General features: G+C 43.8%; 1 protein-coding gene across 1 annotated transcript in view; it reads right to left on the bottom strand.

Moving 5' to 3' along the window:
* LOC143810035 (uncharacterized) overlaps positions 1-17,440 on the bottom strand; it is a 49,634-nt gene that overhangs the window by 12,191 nt on the left and 20,003 nt on the right. The window contains exon 2 of the mRNA XM_077292940.1: positions 16,189-16,738. Within this exon, the coding sequence (XP_077149055.1) occupies positions 16,189-16,738 (550 nt within the window). The remainder of the gene's footprint in view (positions 1-16,188; positions 16,739-17,440) is intronic.

The following is a 17,440-nucleotide window of genomic DNA, read 5'->3' as shown; positions in this document are numbered from 1 at the left end:
ATAGGGCAGTGGTAACTGGGCTGACCATATATCTAATCCTAGCACCACAAATAGAAGTAGCCGGGGAACGTGCCTGATTACAATGATGCCAGGCACTGGACTAAGGATCCAGGAAGTTAATATAGCGACACCCCTGGACTAACGACCCAGGTGAGTGCCAAACAGAAAAAAGACAATCCCAGAGTCATACCACTAGTGACCACAAGAGGGAGCCAAAAAGTCTAATTCACAACAGTACCCCCCCTTAAGGAGGGGTCACCGAACCCTCACCAAGACCACCAGGGCGATCAGGATGAGCAGCGTGAAAGGCACGAACTAAATCGGCCGCATGCACATCAGAGGCAACCACCCAGGAATTATCCTCCTGACCATAGCCCTTCCACTTGACCAGATACTGAAGCCTCCGCCTGGAGAGACGAGAATCCAAGATCTTCTCCACCACGTACTCCAACTCGCCCTCAACCAACACCGGAGCAGGAGGCTCAACAGAAGGAACCACAGGTACAACGTACCGCCACAACAAAGACCTATGGAACACGTTGTGAATGGCAAACGACACAGGAAGATCCAAGCGAAAGGACACAGGATTAAGGATTTCCAATATCTTGTAAGGACCGATGAAGCGAGGCTTAAATTTAGGAGAGGAGACCTTCATAGGAACAATTCGAGAAGACAGCCATACCAAATCCCCAACACGAAGTCGGGGACCCACACCGTGGCGGCGGTTGGCAAAACGCTGAGCCTTCTCTTGTGACAACTTTAAGTTGTCCACCACATGATTCCAGATCTGCTGCAACCTATCCACCACAGAATCCACCCCAGGACAGTCAGAAGGCTCCACATGTCCCGAGGAAAAATGAGGATGGAAACCAGAGTTGCAGAAAAATGGCGAAACCAATGTAGCGGAACTAGCCCGATTATTAAGGGCAAACTCAGCCAACGGCAAGAAAGTCACCCAATCATCCTGATCCGCAGAAACAAAACACCTCAAATAAGCCTCCAGAGTCTGATTAGTTCACTCCATTTGTCCATTAGTCTGAGGATGAAAGGCAGACGAAAACGACAACTCAATGCCCATCCTAGCACAAAAGGATCGCCAGAACCTGGAAACAAACTGGGATCCTCTGTCAGACACAATATTCTCAGGAATGCCGTGTAAACGAACCACATTCTGAAAGAACACAGGAACCAGATCGGAAGAGGAAGGCAGCTTAGGCAAAGGTACCAAATGGACCATCTTAGAAAAGCGATCACATACCACCCAGATGACAGACATGCCCTGAGACACCGGGAGATCTGAAATGAAATCCATGGAAATGTGTGTCCAAGGCCTCTTCGGGACAGGCAAGGGCAAGAGCAACCCGCTGGCACGCGAACAGCAAGGCTTAGCTCGAGCACAAGTCCCACAGGACTGCACAAACGACCGCACATCCCGTGACAAGGAAGGCCACCAAAAGGACCTAGCCACCAGATCTCTGGTGCCAAAAATTCCCGGATGCCCTGCCAACACCGAGGAATGACCCTCGGAAATGAGTCCAGGGTGGATTGATTTAAATCACGCCGATTTAAATCATGATTTAAATCACGATTTAAATCAAAAGATTTTTTTCTATTTAAATCGGATCGATTTAAATCATGATTTTAATCATGATTTAAATCACTGATTTAAATCAAAAGGTTTTTTTTAATATAAATCATGATTAAAATGAGAAGTGAGAGCAGTGCGCATGTGCGCCCATAGTTACACGGACGAAACTAGGGGCAACGATCTAACGCCAGGGTGAGGGGGGGACCCCAAAGTAAGTAAAAATCTTTTTTGTTTTACTATATGGCAATAGGTAGGTGTTTAAAAGCAGCATGTCTTAATTGTATAAACTATTAATAGCCTCCACATTTTGTTCATACTGCCCCTTTAATTCCACACTTCTAGCTTGGTTTCACTTTTGGTTTAGTTTCTTTTTCCATTCAGTTGACATGCCCAAACTTGTTGGATAGTCAGCAGTACTTGGCTGTAGTAACAATCAAACTTCATAAGTGATCTGTGTGAGCCATGGCAGGTCGTAAGAGAGACCCTATTTGGGTTCATTTTGTTGAGATGCCAGCAGCAGATCTTGGAAAGAAAGGTGCAAGAGCAAAGTGCAAATACTGTCAAAAGGATATCCAAGGACTTGTTTGCCGTTTGAAATCACATTATGAAAACTGCAACCAGAAGGGAAATGAAGATGTTGATAGTGAAGTGTTTCTTTGGTCATCTTCATCACCGCACTTCTCATGATGTTGCCTCATTCACGCCACCAGGCCTTGCATCTCTTTGTTGCATCGTTTGCATTTTGCACGCATGCCTGCCTTACCGATAGGCGAAGGAGCTTCATTAAAATATTCCCAAACTGGGTCTCTTTTACGGCCTGCTGCCATTATAAGGAAAGAATGTAATAAACCTCAGATCGTACACACAAACAGATCCAGACTTGTCTGTCTGTGGCTATGCTGCAGTATTGTGCTCAAAGTTTCACTTTCATTTTTTTGTCTGCTTGCCCTTCCTCCTCAAAACACTTAGATTCACATTCTTCTTGTGTTGTGCAGATCTATTCCACTCCAAACAATCAGAAACATATTGTCTAACTTCTTGGACTTGGCACTGAAGGGGTTGATTCTGTATTCATAGGTTTGTAGAACAATAGGATTAAGGTCTTTTTCTCAACTCTGTTCATGTTGTAACATTTTTGCCATGAAGAAGAGGCTGGGACCTCTGCGGAGTCAAATTCAGTTTTGAGAACTGCGTAAGTAAAGCGAGCGTCTGTGATAATATAGGAGAGAAACTGCCCACTAATCCTACAGAAACCTCTGGAAGAGCATGGCATTGTGAATGTTACACATATACAGCCTTTATTCTACTGAGTTAAACAACTCAGCTTTATCTCATGATGGAAGAACCTTTGGATGGTAAAATATTTTCCTCAAAAAGCAGTTTATTGAAAAAAATCCGATTTAAATCAAAAAAATCCGATTTAAATCAAAAAAATCCGATTTTTTTGATTTTTTTTTAAAAAACATTGATTTTTATCCACCCTGATGAGGAGGCAGTACACTGGACCTGGACTCGCTGAACACATCCTGATAATCAGACAAATACTCAGGAACTTCCGAAGGAGTAGAGGAAGCAATAGACACCGGTGGGGAATCACCATGAATACCCTGACAGCCCCAACTTGACACAGACATTGCCTTCCAATCCAAGACTGGATTATGAGTCTGTAACCATGGCAAACCCAAAACGACCAAATCATGCATTTTATGCAGAACAAGAAAACGAATCACCTCCCGATGTTCAGGAGTCATGCACATGGTTACCTGTGTCCAAAACTGCGGTTTATTTTCCGCCAATGGCGTAGCATCAATACCCTTCAGAGGGATAGGATTAACCAACGGCTCAAGAACAAAACCACAGCGCTTGGCAAATGACAGATCCATAAGACTCAGGGCAGCACCTGAATCCACAAACGCCATAACAGGGTAAGAGGACAATGAGCAAATTAAAGTCACAGACAAAATAAATTTAGGTTGCAATGGCGACAGGACTAACAACCCTTGTTAGGCGTTTAGAGCATGCTGATATAACATGTGTAGAATCACCACAGTAAAAACACAACCCATTCTGACGTCTATGATTTTTCCGCTCATTTCTGGTCTGAATTCTATCACATTGCATCAAATCAGGTGTTTGTTTAGACAACACCACCAGAGGATTAGCGGTTTTGCGCTCCTGCAAACGCCGGTCAATTTGAATAGCCAGCGCCATGGAATCATTCAGACTTGTAGGAATGGAGAAACCCACCATCACATTCTTAATGGCTTCAGAAAGGCCATTTCTGAAGTTTGCGGCCAGAGCACACTCATTCCACTGAGTAAGCACGGACCATTTCCGAAATTTTTGGCAATACACTTCAGCTTCATCCTGGCCCTGAGAAATAGCCAGCAAGGCTTTTTCTGCCTGAACCTCAAGATTGGGTTCCTCGTAAAGCAATCCGAGCGCCAGAAAAAACGCATCAATATTTGCCAATGCTGGATCTCCTGGCGCTAGCGAGAAAGCCCAATCCTGAGGGTCGCCCCGTAAAAAAGAGATAACAATTTTAACTTGCTGAACTGAGTCTCCAGATGAACGGGGTCTCAGAGATAGAAACAATTTACAATTATCCCTGAAATTCCTAAACTTAAATCGGTCTCCAGAAAACAGTTCAGGAATAGGTATTTTAGGTTCAGACATAGGACTACTGGTAACAAAATCTTGTATGCTTTGCACACGAGCAGCAAGCTGGTCCACACTTGTAATCAAGGTCTGGACATTCATGTCTGCAGCAAGCTCAAGCCACTCAGAGGTAAAGGGGAGGAAGAGAGGAAAAAAAAAAAAAAAATTCAGAATTTCCTTTCTTATATCCCACTTCTGCAATGCATTAAACATTCAATGTTGGCCTGGCATACTGTTATCACCCCAATGGCAGAGGGTCTCAGGAATCAATACCAAGTCTGCAAACACAAAAAAAACAGCTCATAGGGCAGTGGTAACTGGGCTGACCATATATCTAATCCTAGCACCACAAATAGAAGTAGCCGGGGAACGTGCCTACGTTGGTTCTAGATGTCTCGCGCCAGCCGGAGAACTAACTAACCCTAGAAGGGAAAAGAAAGACCTTTCTTGCCTCCAGAGAAAAGACCCCAAAAGTTGGATACAAGCCCCCAACAAATAATAACGGTGAGGTAAGAGGAAAAGACAAACATAAGAATGAGCTAGGTATTTAGCAAAGAGAGGCCCACTAGCTAATAGCAGAATATAGTAAGATGACTTATATGGTCAGCAAAAACCCTATTAAAATATCCACGCTGGATATTCAAGAACCCCCGAACCGTCTAACGGCCGGGGGGAGAACACCAGCCCCCTAGAGCTTCCAGCAAGGTCAGAAATCACATTTAGTACAAGCTGGACAAAAATAGTAGCAAAGCAAGTAACTCAAAAAACAAAGAAGCAAGACTTAGCTTAATTTTGCAAGAGCCAGGACCAGCAGACAGGAGCAACAGAAGGATCTGATTACAACGATGCCAGGCACTGGACTAAGGATCCAGGAAGTTAATATAGCGACACCCCTGGACTAACGACCCAGGTGAGTGCCAAACAGAAAAAAGACAATCCCAGAGTCATACCACTAGTGACCACAAGAGGGAGCCAAAAAGTCTAATTCACAACATTTGCAGTCAGTTGTTAAATATATAGCTGTGTGTCATGGGTGTGTCAGAGGCTGCAAACTGTCGCTCTGCATCTGACTGCAGAAGGTCTCAGCAGTTTGCTTTGCAGAATTCTTCCTGGTCCTTCTGACTCTAGGACCCAGTGGCAACCTTCCTTCTACTCTAATGGACACACCTGGACCCGGGTGTTTATAACAGAGTTGCCTTTGATATTTCCATTTTCCCCTGTTGAGACTTGGAGTTTTAGCAGTCGGCTATCTTCCTCTATAGTGTTTGGAGGATGTCTGTGTTTCTGTCTGAGTCTACACAAGATAAGTTTTCCCCTTCTTTGTCTATCCCATTCGTCTTTTATTGTAATGGGGATCAACCAGTGATACCCCATCCATCCTTTAGCAGGGCTGACTGCTAGGGCAGGGATTAGGTATCCTGCTCGGCGATAGGTGTGGAACCTATTTAGGGTCGCTTAGGGCAGACAGGGTGACATTAGATCTGCCTAGGGGTCTCTACTCTCTGCTTCCCCAGCATTGGACTCCCTTACCCTTATCCCTTCGTGTTGCACTTAGTCCTTCCTAAACTGTGCGTGACATTTTTCACCGGCTATTCACGTTTGTAAAAGAAAAAAAACTGACACGTGTTTTTATTTTGGTTTGTTTTTTCTGTGTGGTTTTTTTTCCTTTTGCTGGGTTCATGGATTCTGTTTCTGTGCTGGCAGAGCAGCTGCAAAAGTTGTCACTGGAGGTAATTGACCTTCAGTCTGAGGTCCAGCAGCAGTGGCAGTGGCTGCAGGCTCCTATTGTGGGGGACTCTGTGGGTTGGCCAGTCCAGCTTGAACCCAAAATTGCTCTCCCGAACAGGTTTTTTGGAGTAGGGACAGGTTTTTTGTGTTTAAGGAGGTATGCAAATTTTACTTTAAACTTCGTCCTTACGCCTCTGGAGATGAGGAGCAATGAGTAGAAATTGTTATTTCACAGTTGCAGGGGAAACCTCAGTCCTGCTATTTTTCTCTGCCACAGGATTCTATGTGTCTCCTGTCTGTGGAGGAGTTTTTCAGGGCCCTTGCCCTGATCTATGATGATCCTGGTCATATTTCCTTGGCTGAATCCAAACTGCGTCGCATTCAGCAAGGGAATCATTCAGTGGAAACTTATAGCTCTGAATTCCACAGGTTGTCAACTGATACCAAATGGAATGACCCAGCTCTCAGAAGCCAATTCCTTCACGACCTCACTGAAAGGTTAAAGGACGCATTAGCAGTGTATGAAACTTCTGTGTCACTGGAGGTTGCCATGTCCTTGGCTATTCGGGTGGATAGACACCTGGGGGACAGATGTCCCTCTTTCCGGGACAAGATCCCAGTGTTGGAGGGAAGGACCGGTGGTTAACCTATACTTGCGGAGTTAGAGGAACCCATGCAGTTGGGAGGTGTGTCCACGTCGTATGTTTCTCCCGGCATTTGCAAGAAAAAGGGGGTATTTTTTTGTGGGATGAAGTGACATTACTGGGGCCTGTCCTGTAATTCCAAAGCAAAAAGAAACTCGATTAACCCTTGGGAACCTTGAGCTTGATAATCAAGGGGTGTGTTCGTTTTCAACCTGCAATTCTCATTTGTCCTGACAGCAGAGGTGGTACTAGAGAGCAGGTCTGAAAAAATTACTGTGTTTGTAGACAGTGGAGCTGGAGTCTGTATGGTGGATGTGGAGTTTGCTAGAACTCATGGTTTTGTCAGCTCTACCTTGGTTAAACCTATTCCTATTTGCGCCATCAACTCAGCACCACTTGCACAGAGAACACTTAACACAGATTGCTCATAATATAAGACCGTAGATGGGGTCTTTTCATTATGAAGTAATCCCTTGTTATGTCCTGAAGGGTCTCCACACTTTAGTGGTTCTGAGTTTGCCCTAGTTGGGGAAGGATAATCCAACTGTGGACTGGCAATCCAGAGAGATTGTAAAGTGGGGATATTACTGTCATGGTAACTTCCTAAAAGTTTCCCCCTCCTGCTGTATCTAGAGGGACCTTATGGACATTTTTGTCTGGCTTTGAGGACACTGCCCCAATTTTGCAGAAGGGGGTAGGCATTTTGGCCTTGAACACTGACCTGAAGGGTGAGGTGTTACAGGCTCAGGGAGATGCCCCTGCCTCCTGCCCTTTTGGGAGGTTGTTTGTGCCATCTAAATTGTGCCGCAAAGTAACTAGAGAATATCATGACTGTACTTGCTGGCCACCCAGATGGCATGGCAACCGTGGACCTCCTTTCTCGTCGATTTTAGTGGCCAGGGTTGCATCGGGATGTGGTTAAATAAGCGTCTACCTGCAATGTTTGCTCACGTTCTTAAGTACCGCATACCCATCTATCTGGTCCAGTTTCGCCACTACCTGTTCCTAACAGGTTCAGGAGAGACAGGTATAAACGTATGACTGTCAGTAAACGCATGTCAGGTCTGGACCTGAATGGGAATGATTTTATGTGGTTGTCTACCAGGAATTTCAGGTTGAGGGTTCCTTCCTGGAAGTTTGGACCTAAATTAATTGGTCCCTATAAGATAACCGCCGTCATTGGTACAGCAGCATTTTGTCTTAAAGTACCTCAGACTCTTAAGATCTACAATGTTTTCACAGGTCTTTGCTCAAGAGATATGTTGGACCCCTTGAGTCCTCACCCCTACCGCCTCCCACTGTAATGGTTGATGGAAACCTAGAGATTCAAATTTCGAGGATTGTAGATTCTTGCCTCCAGCGTCGTTCCCTACAATACTTGGTGCATTGGAGGGGTTATGGTCCAGAGGAAAGGATGTGGGTTTTTGCATCAGAGGTGAACGCCCCCATGCTGGTTCGTTAGTTTTACACCACTTATCCAGAGAAACCTGGTCCTGAGTGTCAGAGGCCACTCATAGAAGGGGGGTACTGTCACGGGTGTGTCATAGGTTGCAGACCGTCACATTGCATGTGACTACAGAAGGTCTCAGCAGTTTGCTTTGCAGACTTCTTTCTGGTCCTTCTGATTATAGGACCCAGTGGCAACCTTCCTTCTCCTCTAATGATCACACCTGGACCTGAGTGTTTATAACTCCCAGCTTGCTGCTGGGAGATGCCAGTGATATATCCATTTACCCTGTTGAGGCTTGGAGCTATAACAGTTGACTATCTTCCTCTTTGGTGTTTGGAGGACATCTGTGTTTCTCTCTGAGTCTACTCAAGCTTAGTGCTCCCCTTGTTTGTCTATCCAATTTGTCTTTTGTTGTAGTGGGGATTGTCATCCATAGAGTATTAGGTGCTTTGTGGAACTTTTTGGTGTTATATAACATTCAAAAAAAGCATTGAAACATTTTTCTGTATTCAATTACTCATCCATTATATTATTACGTGGTCTGTGGTACATTTTGGTGTTATTTAACAGTGAAAAAAAAGTGTTGAATTTTTTTTAGATTCAATTACTCATCCATAGAATATTATTTGCTTGGTGGGCAACAAAGATTGCAGAATCACGCGAGACTTCCAAAAGAGTGACCTGAAGAAAAATGGGAGCCAGAGGAAGCTGTCGTGACAGTGGAGGTGGCAGGAGCCTATGTTCTGGTACAAGACACTTTCCTAGAACCACCAAGGCCCAAACCCAGGCGACAGCCTTCACCACTGGGGTCCTTGTGTACTGCGGACAGGAGAACCAGGATCCAAGAACTGATGAGCGGACTGCGGGGCCTAGGCTGGTGGGAAGAGACAAGGAGGGGTGAGCCAAGACCAATGTTGGAGAAATGCCATCAGGCCCTCTAGCCGTAAGGTACAGTTACTTTCCAAAATTTTTATGGATTCAATTAGTCATCCATACAGTTTAACGCGGTTCTTGATACATTATGGTGGTATATAACACTCTAAAAAAGCAGTGAAAAACTTGTCTGGATTCAATTAGTCATCCATATAGTATTAGGTGCTTTCTATTAAATTTCGGTGGTATATAAAACTCAAAAAAAGTTAAAAAATTTGTCTGTATTCAATTTAGTCATCCATAGAGCATTAGGTGCTTCATGTGACATTTCAGTGGTATGCAACACTCCAAAAAAGCGTTTAAAATTTGTCTGTATTCAATTAGTCATCCATAGGGTATTTGGTGATTTCTGTGACATTTTGGTGGTATATAAGTCTCAGAAAAAGCATTGAAAAATTTGTCTGGATTTAATTAGTCATCCATACTGTAGTAGGTGCTTTCTGTTAAATTTCGATGGTATGCAACACTCCAAAAAAGCGTTTAAAAATGTGTCTGTATTCAATTACTCATTCATAGAGTATTACGTGCTCTGGGATACAATTCAGTGTTATATAACATTCTAAAAATGCATGAAAAAAATCTGTATTCAATTACTCATGCATAGAGCATTGTGTGCTCTTGGGTACAATTCAGTGGTATATAACACTCCAACAAAGCATTCAAAATTGTTTCTGTATTCAATAACTCATCCATAGAGTATTACGTGCTCTGGGGTACAATTCGGTGGTATATAACATTGCAAAAAAGCGTTCAAATTGTTTTTGGTATTATATTATTTATCCATAGAGTATTACACTCCAAAAAAGCATTCCATTTTTTTTCTGGATTCAATTAGTAATCCATACAGTGTAACATGCTTAGTGGGCAACAAAGATGGCAAACTCCTGAGGGCACGATCTGAGGACCATCGGAGTAAGGCCCAGCTGGCTCGACAGTGGAGGTGGCAGTTGCCTGTGGTCCAGAACTGGCCGCTTTCCCAGAAAGGCCAAGGCCCAAACCCAGGCCAGAGCCTTCACCTCTGGGCTTCTTGTGGAGTGCAGATGGAAGACCCAGGATCCAGCAACTAATGAGCGGACTGCGGAGTCTAGGCTGGTCAGAAGAGACAAGGAGGTGAGCCAGGACCAGGGCTGGAGAAGAGCTAACAGGACCGCTAGTGGCATGATACCGACAGTTGGAATCCCGGGGTGAGGTTATTATGTACGATCGATAGCAGATATAGGGTTCCATAGAAGTATTTGGGACCTGTCATCACATCTCATTCAATTAGCGGGCAGTAGAGACAAAATACTTGCCTCGAAGGCTGCAAGAGCTGATGGCTGGAACCAAGGTCACATTCCTCAAAATGGAGGGTCAACTTTGCTGGTATGCGGTGGGTGTGATACAAGAAGGAAGGGAGCAGGAAGAACCCTTCTTGAAAAATCACCGGGTTTGGGAGAAGTTCCTTGAGGCAGCTTGAGACGTGGCTACCACCCCAGAGAGATCGTACTGTCCTTGGGATTCCCCACCTCCTACAGTATGTGGGAGCAGGTGATGATTCAGGTGACACAGGGGGCTGTTGCCTGTTTCTGCATGTCTGGGGCTCCAGCACTACCAGAAGCTAGGTTATTTACAGCCCAGGCACCTGGGAATAGGGCTCCAGAAAGCCGGTGGAGGCAGTCCCCCCAGGCTCTCGAGAATGACCAGAAGAAGTGGACACCTGAAGAGGATTACTGTATTAGTCACCATATAATTTTTTTTCTTGGCTTTGCACTTTCTGTAGGAGTGTAGGAGTACATCAACTACACTTTCAAAATATTTACGTTCAATTGTTTTTTCTGGATTTAGTTAGTCATCCATACAGTTTAACATGGTTATTGTTACATTACAGTGCTATCTGAGGGTGCTTTCACACTAGCGTCATACGACGCACGTCGCAATGCAACGTTTTGGAGAAAAAACGCTTCCTGTAAAATTGCCTGCAGGATGCGTTTTTCTCCTTACACTTGCATTAGCGACGCATTGCGACAGATTGCCACACGTTGCATCCGTCGTGCGACGGTTGCTTCGTGTTGTGGTGGACCGTCGGCACAAAAAAGTTACATGTAACGTTTTTTTGTGCACCGTGTCTGCCATTTCCGACCGCGCAGGCGCGGCCGGAACTCCGCCTTCCCGGACATCACAATGGGGCAGCGGATGCGTTGTAAAACTGCATCCGCTGCCCCGTTGTGGTTTTTTTTCACAGTATGCGTCGGTATGTCGGCACGTCACATTGAGTCGTGCGTCGTACAACGGTAGTGTGAAAGTAGCCTGAAACGCCCAAAAAAGTTCAACTTTTTTTCTGGATTCAATTAGCCATCCATACAGTTCACAAAATATTCTTGTTACAAAAATTGACTATTGTCATATATACTGTAGAAACTGCTTTGTGTGCAATTTCATTGGTATGAAATGAAAAACAAAATTGGCCTGCTACAGGTGTAGAAATTTGTTGTTCAAAAATTGACTATTGTGAAATAGACTCTAGAAATTGTTTTGCGTGAAATTCCATTGGGTTTGTAATAAAAAAGCAAAATTGGCCTGCTGCAGGTGTAGAAATTTGGTTGTTTAAAAATTTGCTATTGTCATATATACTCTAGAACTTGGTTTGTGTGAAATTTTGTTGGGTTAAAATAAAAATCTAAATCATCCTGTTACGGCTGTAGAAATGTGGTTGTTTAAAAATTGACTATTGCCATATATATACTGTTGAACTTGGTTTGTGTGAAAATGTGTTGGTTTGAAATAAAAAACAAAAATTGTCCTGCTACAGGTGTGCAAATTTGGTCCCTAGGTCACCAGCCACCACTATTTCTCCTGTTGTGGCTTCCCCGCTTTGCACCAGCACGTGTCCAGGAACAGTACCCGTGCCCTTGCTAATGTGGTTACTGGGATTGTCCACTTAATGACCGACACGTGGACAAGCACTTGTAGCCAGAGATGCTACATTTCCTTGAGCGCACACTAGGTGAACATTGTGGAGGTCAGAGGCCACCCTGGCACGGCACATGAGCTGCCGATGCTGAGCATTGCTGGCCCTATTTCTTTCAGGGTTTCCTCCACCTCCTAAACATTGAGGACTCCACAAAGATGGTGAGCAGTGATGACACCATCATCAGTGCAATGCTCCCATTTCTGTGCCTACTTAAGTAGTCACTGCTGGCAATTAAACATGAAGTTTTGCATGCGGACAAGATGGAGAGGGAAAAAGACCTGACACAGGGAGATACTACCCAGCCCAACCTCATCTCATCTTCTCAGTGCAGATTGGGTAACAATGAGGAGGTGGAGGCTGAGGAAGAGGAGGAGGAACTGGAGCTGGCTGATATCTCAAAGGAGGCTAGTACCCACATAAGGTTTATCTTGTCTCTCCTATGTGTATGGGCTGAGGAGGAGAATTGAGGAGGAAGAGATGGAGGAGGATGAGATATAGAGTAGTTATCATGGTGAAGACAGGGAAGTGTTGGCTGTAGGGACCTTGGCACATATGGCAGGCTTTATGTACCACTGCCTTTCCCATGACCCTCGCGTTACATTCATCTTGGTCAAAAAAGAGTACTGGTTATTCACCCTGCAAGACCCATGCTACAAGGAGAACTTTGCAACTTTGCATCTCTTCTTCCTAAGGAGAAGAGGTCTTCTAAAATTGTGCTATACCAGAAGCCATTGTGGAAAATATGTTGAAAAAGTTCCGATCAGACAACACTAGTGGCAGGGGGCAAGCTTCCTTGTCCAACCAAGGAGGAGAGATGATGGAGACACAAACCAGGTACAGCAGAGGCAGGGGTACACTGTCAAAAGCCTGGGACAATTTAATGACGCCCTCCCAGCATACATGTCTTGATGACCGGATATTTTTGACAAGAAGGGAAACATTTTTAAAGATGGTCAAGCAATACCTGGCTGATGAAACCAGTGTACAACTTAATTCCTCTGCGACCTTCAGCTATTGGGTCTCAAAGCTGGACACCTGGCATGAGCTATCCCTCTATGCATTGGAGGTGTTGTGCTGCCCTGCTGCTAATGTCTTATATGAGCAGAATTTTAGTGCCACCAAAGGGGTCATAACAGACAGGCACTTTCACCTGTCAACAGAAAGTGCTGACAGGCTCACTCTGATAACAATGAGAAAAGTATGAATTAAACATGACTTTTCCACACCATCAGATGAGAGCAGCACATAAAGTGCTCTTAATGTTCAATATTAGAAAGAGACCGACCAGTTGTTGCCTTCTAAGGTCTAGGTATGACTGGATGGTCCTACTTATAATTTTTTTCTGGGATTTGCACTTTGTGCAGAGCCTTTATGAACATGGAAGTACCACAACTACACTGTCATGATCCAGGATGGGGTTTTGTCTTTGTCCGGTCCTGGTCAGACAGGGGTTAATTGTTTCGGCCTCTCTCTGGCAGAAAGCAGCTATTTAGCCGCCAATTGATCTAGGTCTGCTGTCAGTTATACCCCTGCCCTCGGCTGAGTTGGTTGACCTCTTGCGTGCCTGTGCCTTGTGCCTGATATCCTGTTGCTTGTTTGGTTTTGACCCGGTCTGTCTCTTCGCTGTGAGTTTGTCTACTGTCTTGGTACTGTGTATTTGCCCATTCTGGTTTTCTGACCCCTTGGCTATGTCCTGACTACCCTCTGCCTGTTTCTCTTGTACTGCGCTGCTCTCTCTGTGTATGACCCCTTGGCTACATCCTGACTATCCATTCTGTCTAATCCTTTGGTAACTTTATCCCGTAGTTACCCTTCTAGGAGTTTTCCTTCTGCTCTTAGCTCTTGGAGCTTAGGCCACGCCCCCAGCAGTCAGGTGCTTCAGGTCCTTGGCAGTCACGCCCCTTGGCAGTCACGTGCTTCAGGTCCTGTTGGTCTGAAGCACGCATCTTTACCACCTTTGCCCCGCTCCACAGTTATCTCTGAGTAGTCTGCCTTACTCAGGACACGTGCACTGGCTCAGTGAGCAAGTGCAGTGCGGTGTTCTTGATATTATAACTGACCACAGACCTAGATCAATTGGCAGCTATATAGCCGCTCTCTGCCAGAGAGATGCCAAAACAATTAACCCCTGTCTGACCAGGACCGGACAAAGACAAAAACCCATCCTGGATCATGACATACACTTTCTTAATTTTTTTATTAGTCATTCCATTTGGTGTCTTCATAGGTGTATGGATGACCCTGCTTGTAATTACACCATGTTCCAAATTATTATGCAAATTGGATTTAAGTGTCATAAAGATTTAATTGTTTTGTTTTTCAAATAAACTGGATGGTATTGTGCATCAGGGCTCAATGAATCACTGAAATCAATCTTAAACACATATGATAATTAGTGTTCCAGATGATTCTAATTAAAGGAAAGCTACTTAAAAATGATGTCCCACATTATTAAGCAGGCCACAGGTTTTAAGCAATATGGGAAATAAAAAGGATCTCTCTGCTGCTGAAAAGCATTAAATAGTGCAATGCATTGGACAAGGTATGAAAACATTAGATATTTCATGAAAACTTAAGAGTGATCATCATACTATGGAGAGATTTGTGACTGAAACTGAGCACAATAAAAGGAAAAAGACGTGCACTCTGGAAATTATGGAATTGGTGCTGGTTGAACCCGGAGAAGTCCAGACCATTCAGAGATAGAAGAAAACAACCGCACTCAAATTATAGATTTGCGTCATAAATGTGAGGAATTTTAATAGGAACACCACAGTGGTATAATCAATTGTTGAGGTAACGTTTCGACCCTTTCCTGGGCCTTTATCAAACCTCACTTCAAGAAGGAAAACAGGGGAGGTGAGCAAATGTCAAGAAGGACACGGCGGCTCCACTATATAAGGAAGAAACTGGATATATCTGGAACAGCACGGATAGGGAATGGGGTCCCTGTAAAAACTGTGGGTCCTATGGCAGGAGGAACGGCGTGGTGTGTGATGGGTTCCTATGTTAACATGTAACTTGGCCTGTTAGGATGTTTTGGAGTTAAATAGCTTTTTTATTCAGTGAATGTGACCTTCTAATGCTGCAAATTCCACAAATGAACATTTTCAGTTCTTTAAAACATATAAATGTTTAGAAATTCTACTGTGCCTAATAATTTGGAACAGTGCATTTTGAGTTTTTATTCATTTTGGAGATTATACTGTTATCATTGGGAGGTTTCTTCAATAAAATTCGATGTATACTCTAACAGGTGATGACTTTTATTAGACTAATAATTTGGAACATGGTGTAGTGGCAGGCTTTGCACTGTGTGCAGAGCTTTTATGAGTGTAGGAGTAACACAATTACACTTTGTTCACAATATTTGAATGAGGCACTACAGTGGGTGCCTTGAAGGGTGTATGGATGACCCTGCTTTTAATTTCTTGCAGGATTTGCACTTAGTGCAAAGTTTTTATGAGTCTAGGTATGCCACTACTTGACAATTTGAACAGAATGTGTATGAGGCCCTCCTTTATGTCTAATATGTCTAATTATGTATTTATGTCTAATACAGGGTGTATCTGAGTCTCTAATTGTCGTCCCTTCTGGCTTCCTTCATAAATTTCACTGACATCTCTAATTTGTAATAAAAATTCAATTTTGGTTTACTTAAATTAGATTTTTTTTAAAAATCCTTTTTAAATGTTGTCTTATATACAAGTCATTATACTGGAAAAATACTTTCTGAACATTTTGTTTTCCTGTAAACTCCACTCATCGATTTTGAATGTTTTATTGTCAGTCCTTAAAGAGTAGTAAAAGTGTGATAAAATTGTTCTCAGCAGCAATCTGGGAGTGACGGATGCTTCCAGGGATCTTCCCCATGCTGTTCTCCTTCCATTCAGCACTCTTTCCATCCATTTCAACATTTTCACTGCCCCCCAGACCTCCTTGTAATGAGCATCCAAGCATTTTAGTGCTCACTCATCTCTAATAGAGACATATTGGACTCTTAGCTTTTATTTTAGTTCTGGAGTTTGTTGGTTGTGCTTTTTCCTGACAGCTGTAGAAATATTGGCAGGTAGAATATGATATATTACTGGTGCTTGTATGTAATTTACCCACTCCATTATTTGCTTCTCTAGCTTTCACATATTAATAGTTTTTTCCTATGAGTGCTTCACTTATAAGAATAATTTTGCTTTAATAATCTTTTTATCAAAGAGAAAGAAGAAAAAAAATCTCTTACCTCATTGTCACCATTTTCTGCTGCTAAATGCAGGGCAGTTTTCCCTCTGGAGTCCTTGACATTTACACCGACTTTCCTCTTTAACATATAGTTGGTGACCTGTATACTTCCAGTCAATACAGCTAAATGAAGCATTGTCATGCCTGTGCTGGTGTCTGTTTCTAGAGAGACGCCAAGGGACATAAGATGATCCAACACATCAATGTGGTTATTAACCGAGCACCAATGCAACGGAGTCCATTTGCTGTTGTCTCGGATGCTGAGTGAAGACTTGTATTTCAGTAGTGTTTTAACACACAGAAGATGGCCATTTGCTGCAGCTAAATGCATTGCTGATTCTCCAGAAGATGTCAGAACATCAGGAGAGGCTCCACATTCTAACAGATGTTCAGCTACTTCTGCATGTCCATTCCACGCAGCACGATGAAGGGGGGTATAATTCCATGAATCTCTGACATTAACAGAAGCTCCTTTTTGTAAAAGATATTTTGTTAGGGCTAGATGTCCACAACATGAAGCTATGTGCAGTGGAGACCATCCTCTGTAATCTCTGGCAAATACAAATACAAGATGAGATATTACCATATATTTCTTCAATTTTACATAAATGCACATGAATAATTCAAGTTTGGAGGAAGCATTGACCAGCACAAGTCTTATCGACATTACCGTATTTTTCGGACTATAAGACGCGCCGGACCATAAGAGGCACCCCATATTTTCAGAAGGAAAATGGGGGAAAAAAATTAATGCGGAGTCCGTCGGAGCCGAGATCTCAATCTGCGCATGTGCCCCATCCGGAGGCCATTTTCCCAGAGGCCAGATTGATTCCCAAGGCGCAGATTGAAATCTCGGCAATGAGATCTCGTCTCGATATCTCTAGAGATGAGATTTCGGAGCCGAGATCTTAATCTGCGCATGTGTCGCCTCCGGCAGCCATTTTCCCAGAGGCCACAGCATCGAGGCAATAGAAGTTCGTGGGCTCCGGGCCTTCACAAAATGTCGCCTTAGCCCCCCACACCACTGCGCAGCACCGAGCACTGCTGAACCAGCTGCACCAGGCAGGGATGAAAGCAAGATCATCGCCCTGCAGCGTCAGACCACCGGAATAATCGCCCGACTCATGCTGCCACCACGCTAACTGTAAGTACATTCCGACTATAAGACGCACCCCCGGTTTCCCCAAAACATTTTTTGGGAAAAAGTGCGTCTTTATAGTCTGAAAAATACGCTAAGTTCTATCATTTCAGGA

This window comes from Ranitomeya variabilis, chromosome 2, assembly GCF_051348905.1.
Source record: "Ranitomeya variabilis isolate aRanVar5 chromosome 2, aRanVar5.hap1, whole genome shotgun sequence".
NCBI classification, from domain to species: domain Eukaryota; kingdom Metazoa; phylum Chordata; class Amphibia; order Anura; family Dendrobatidae; genus Ranitomeya; species Ranitomeya variabilis.
Note: the sequence above shows the minus strand (reverse complement) of the source record. Positions and strands in the feature narration are given on the sequence as shown.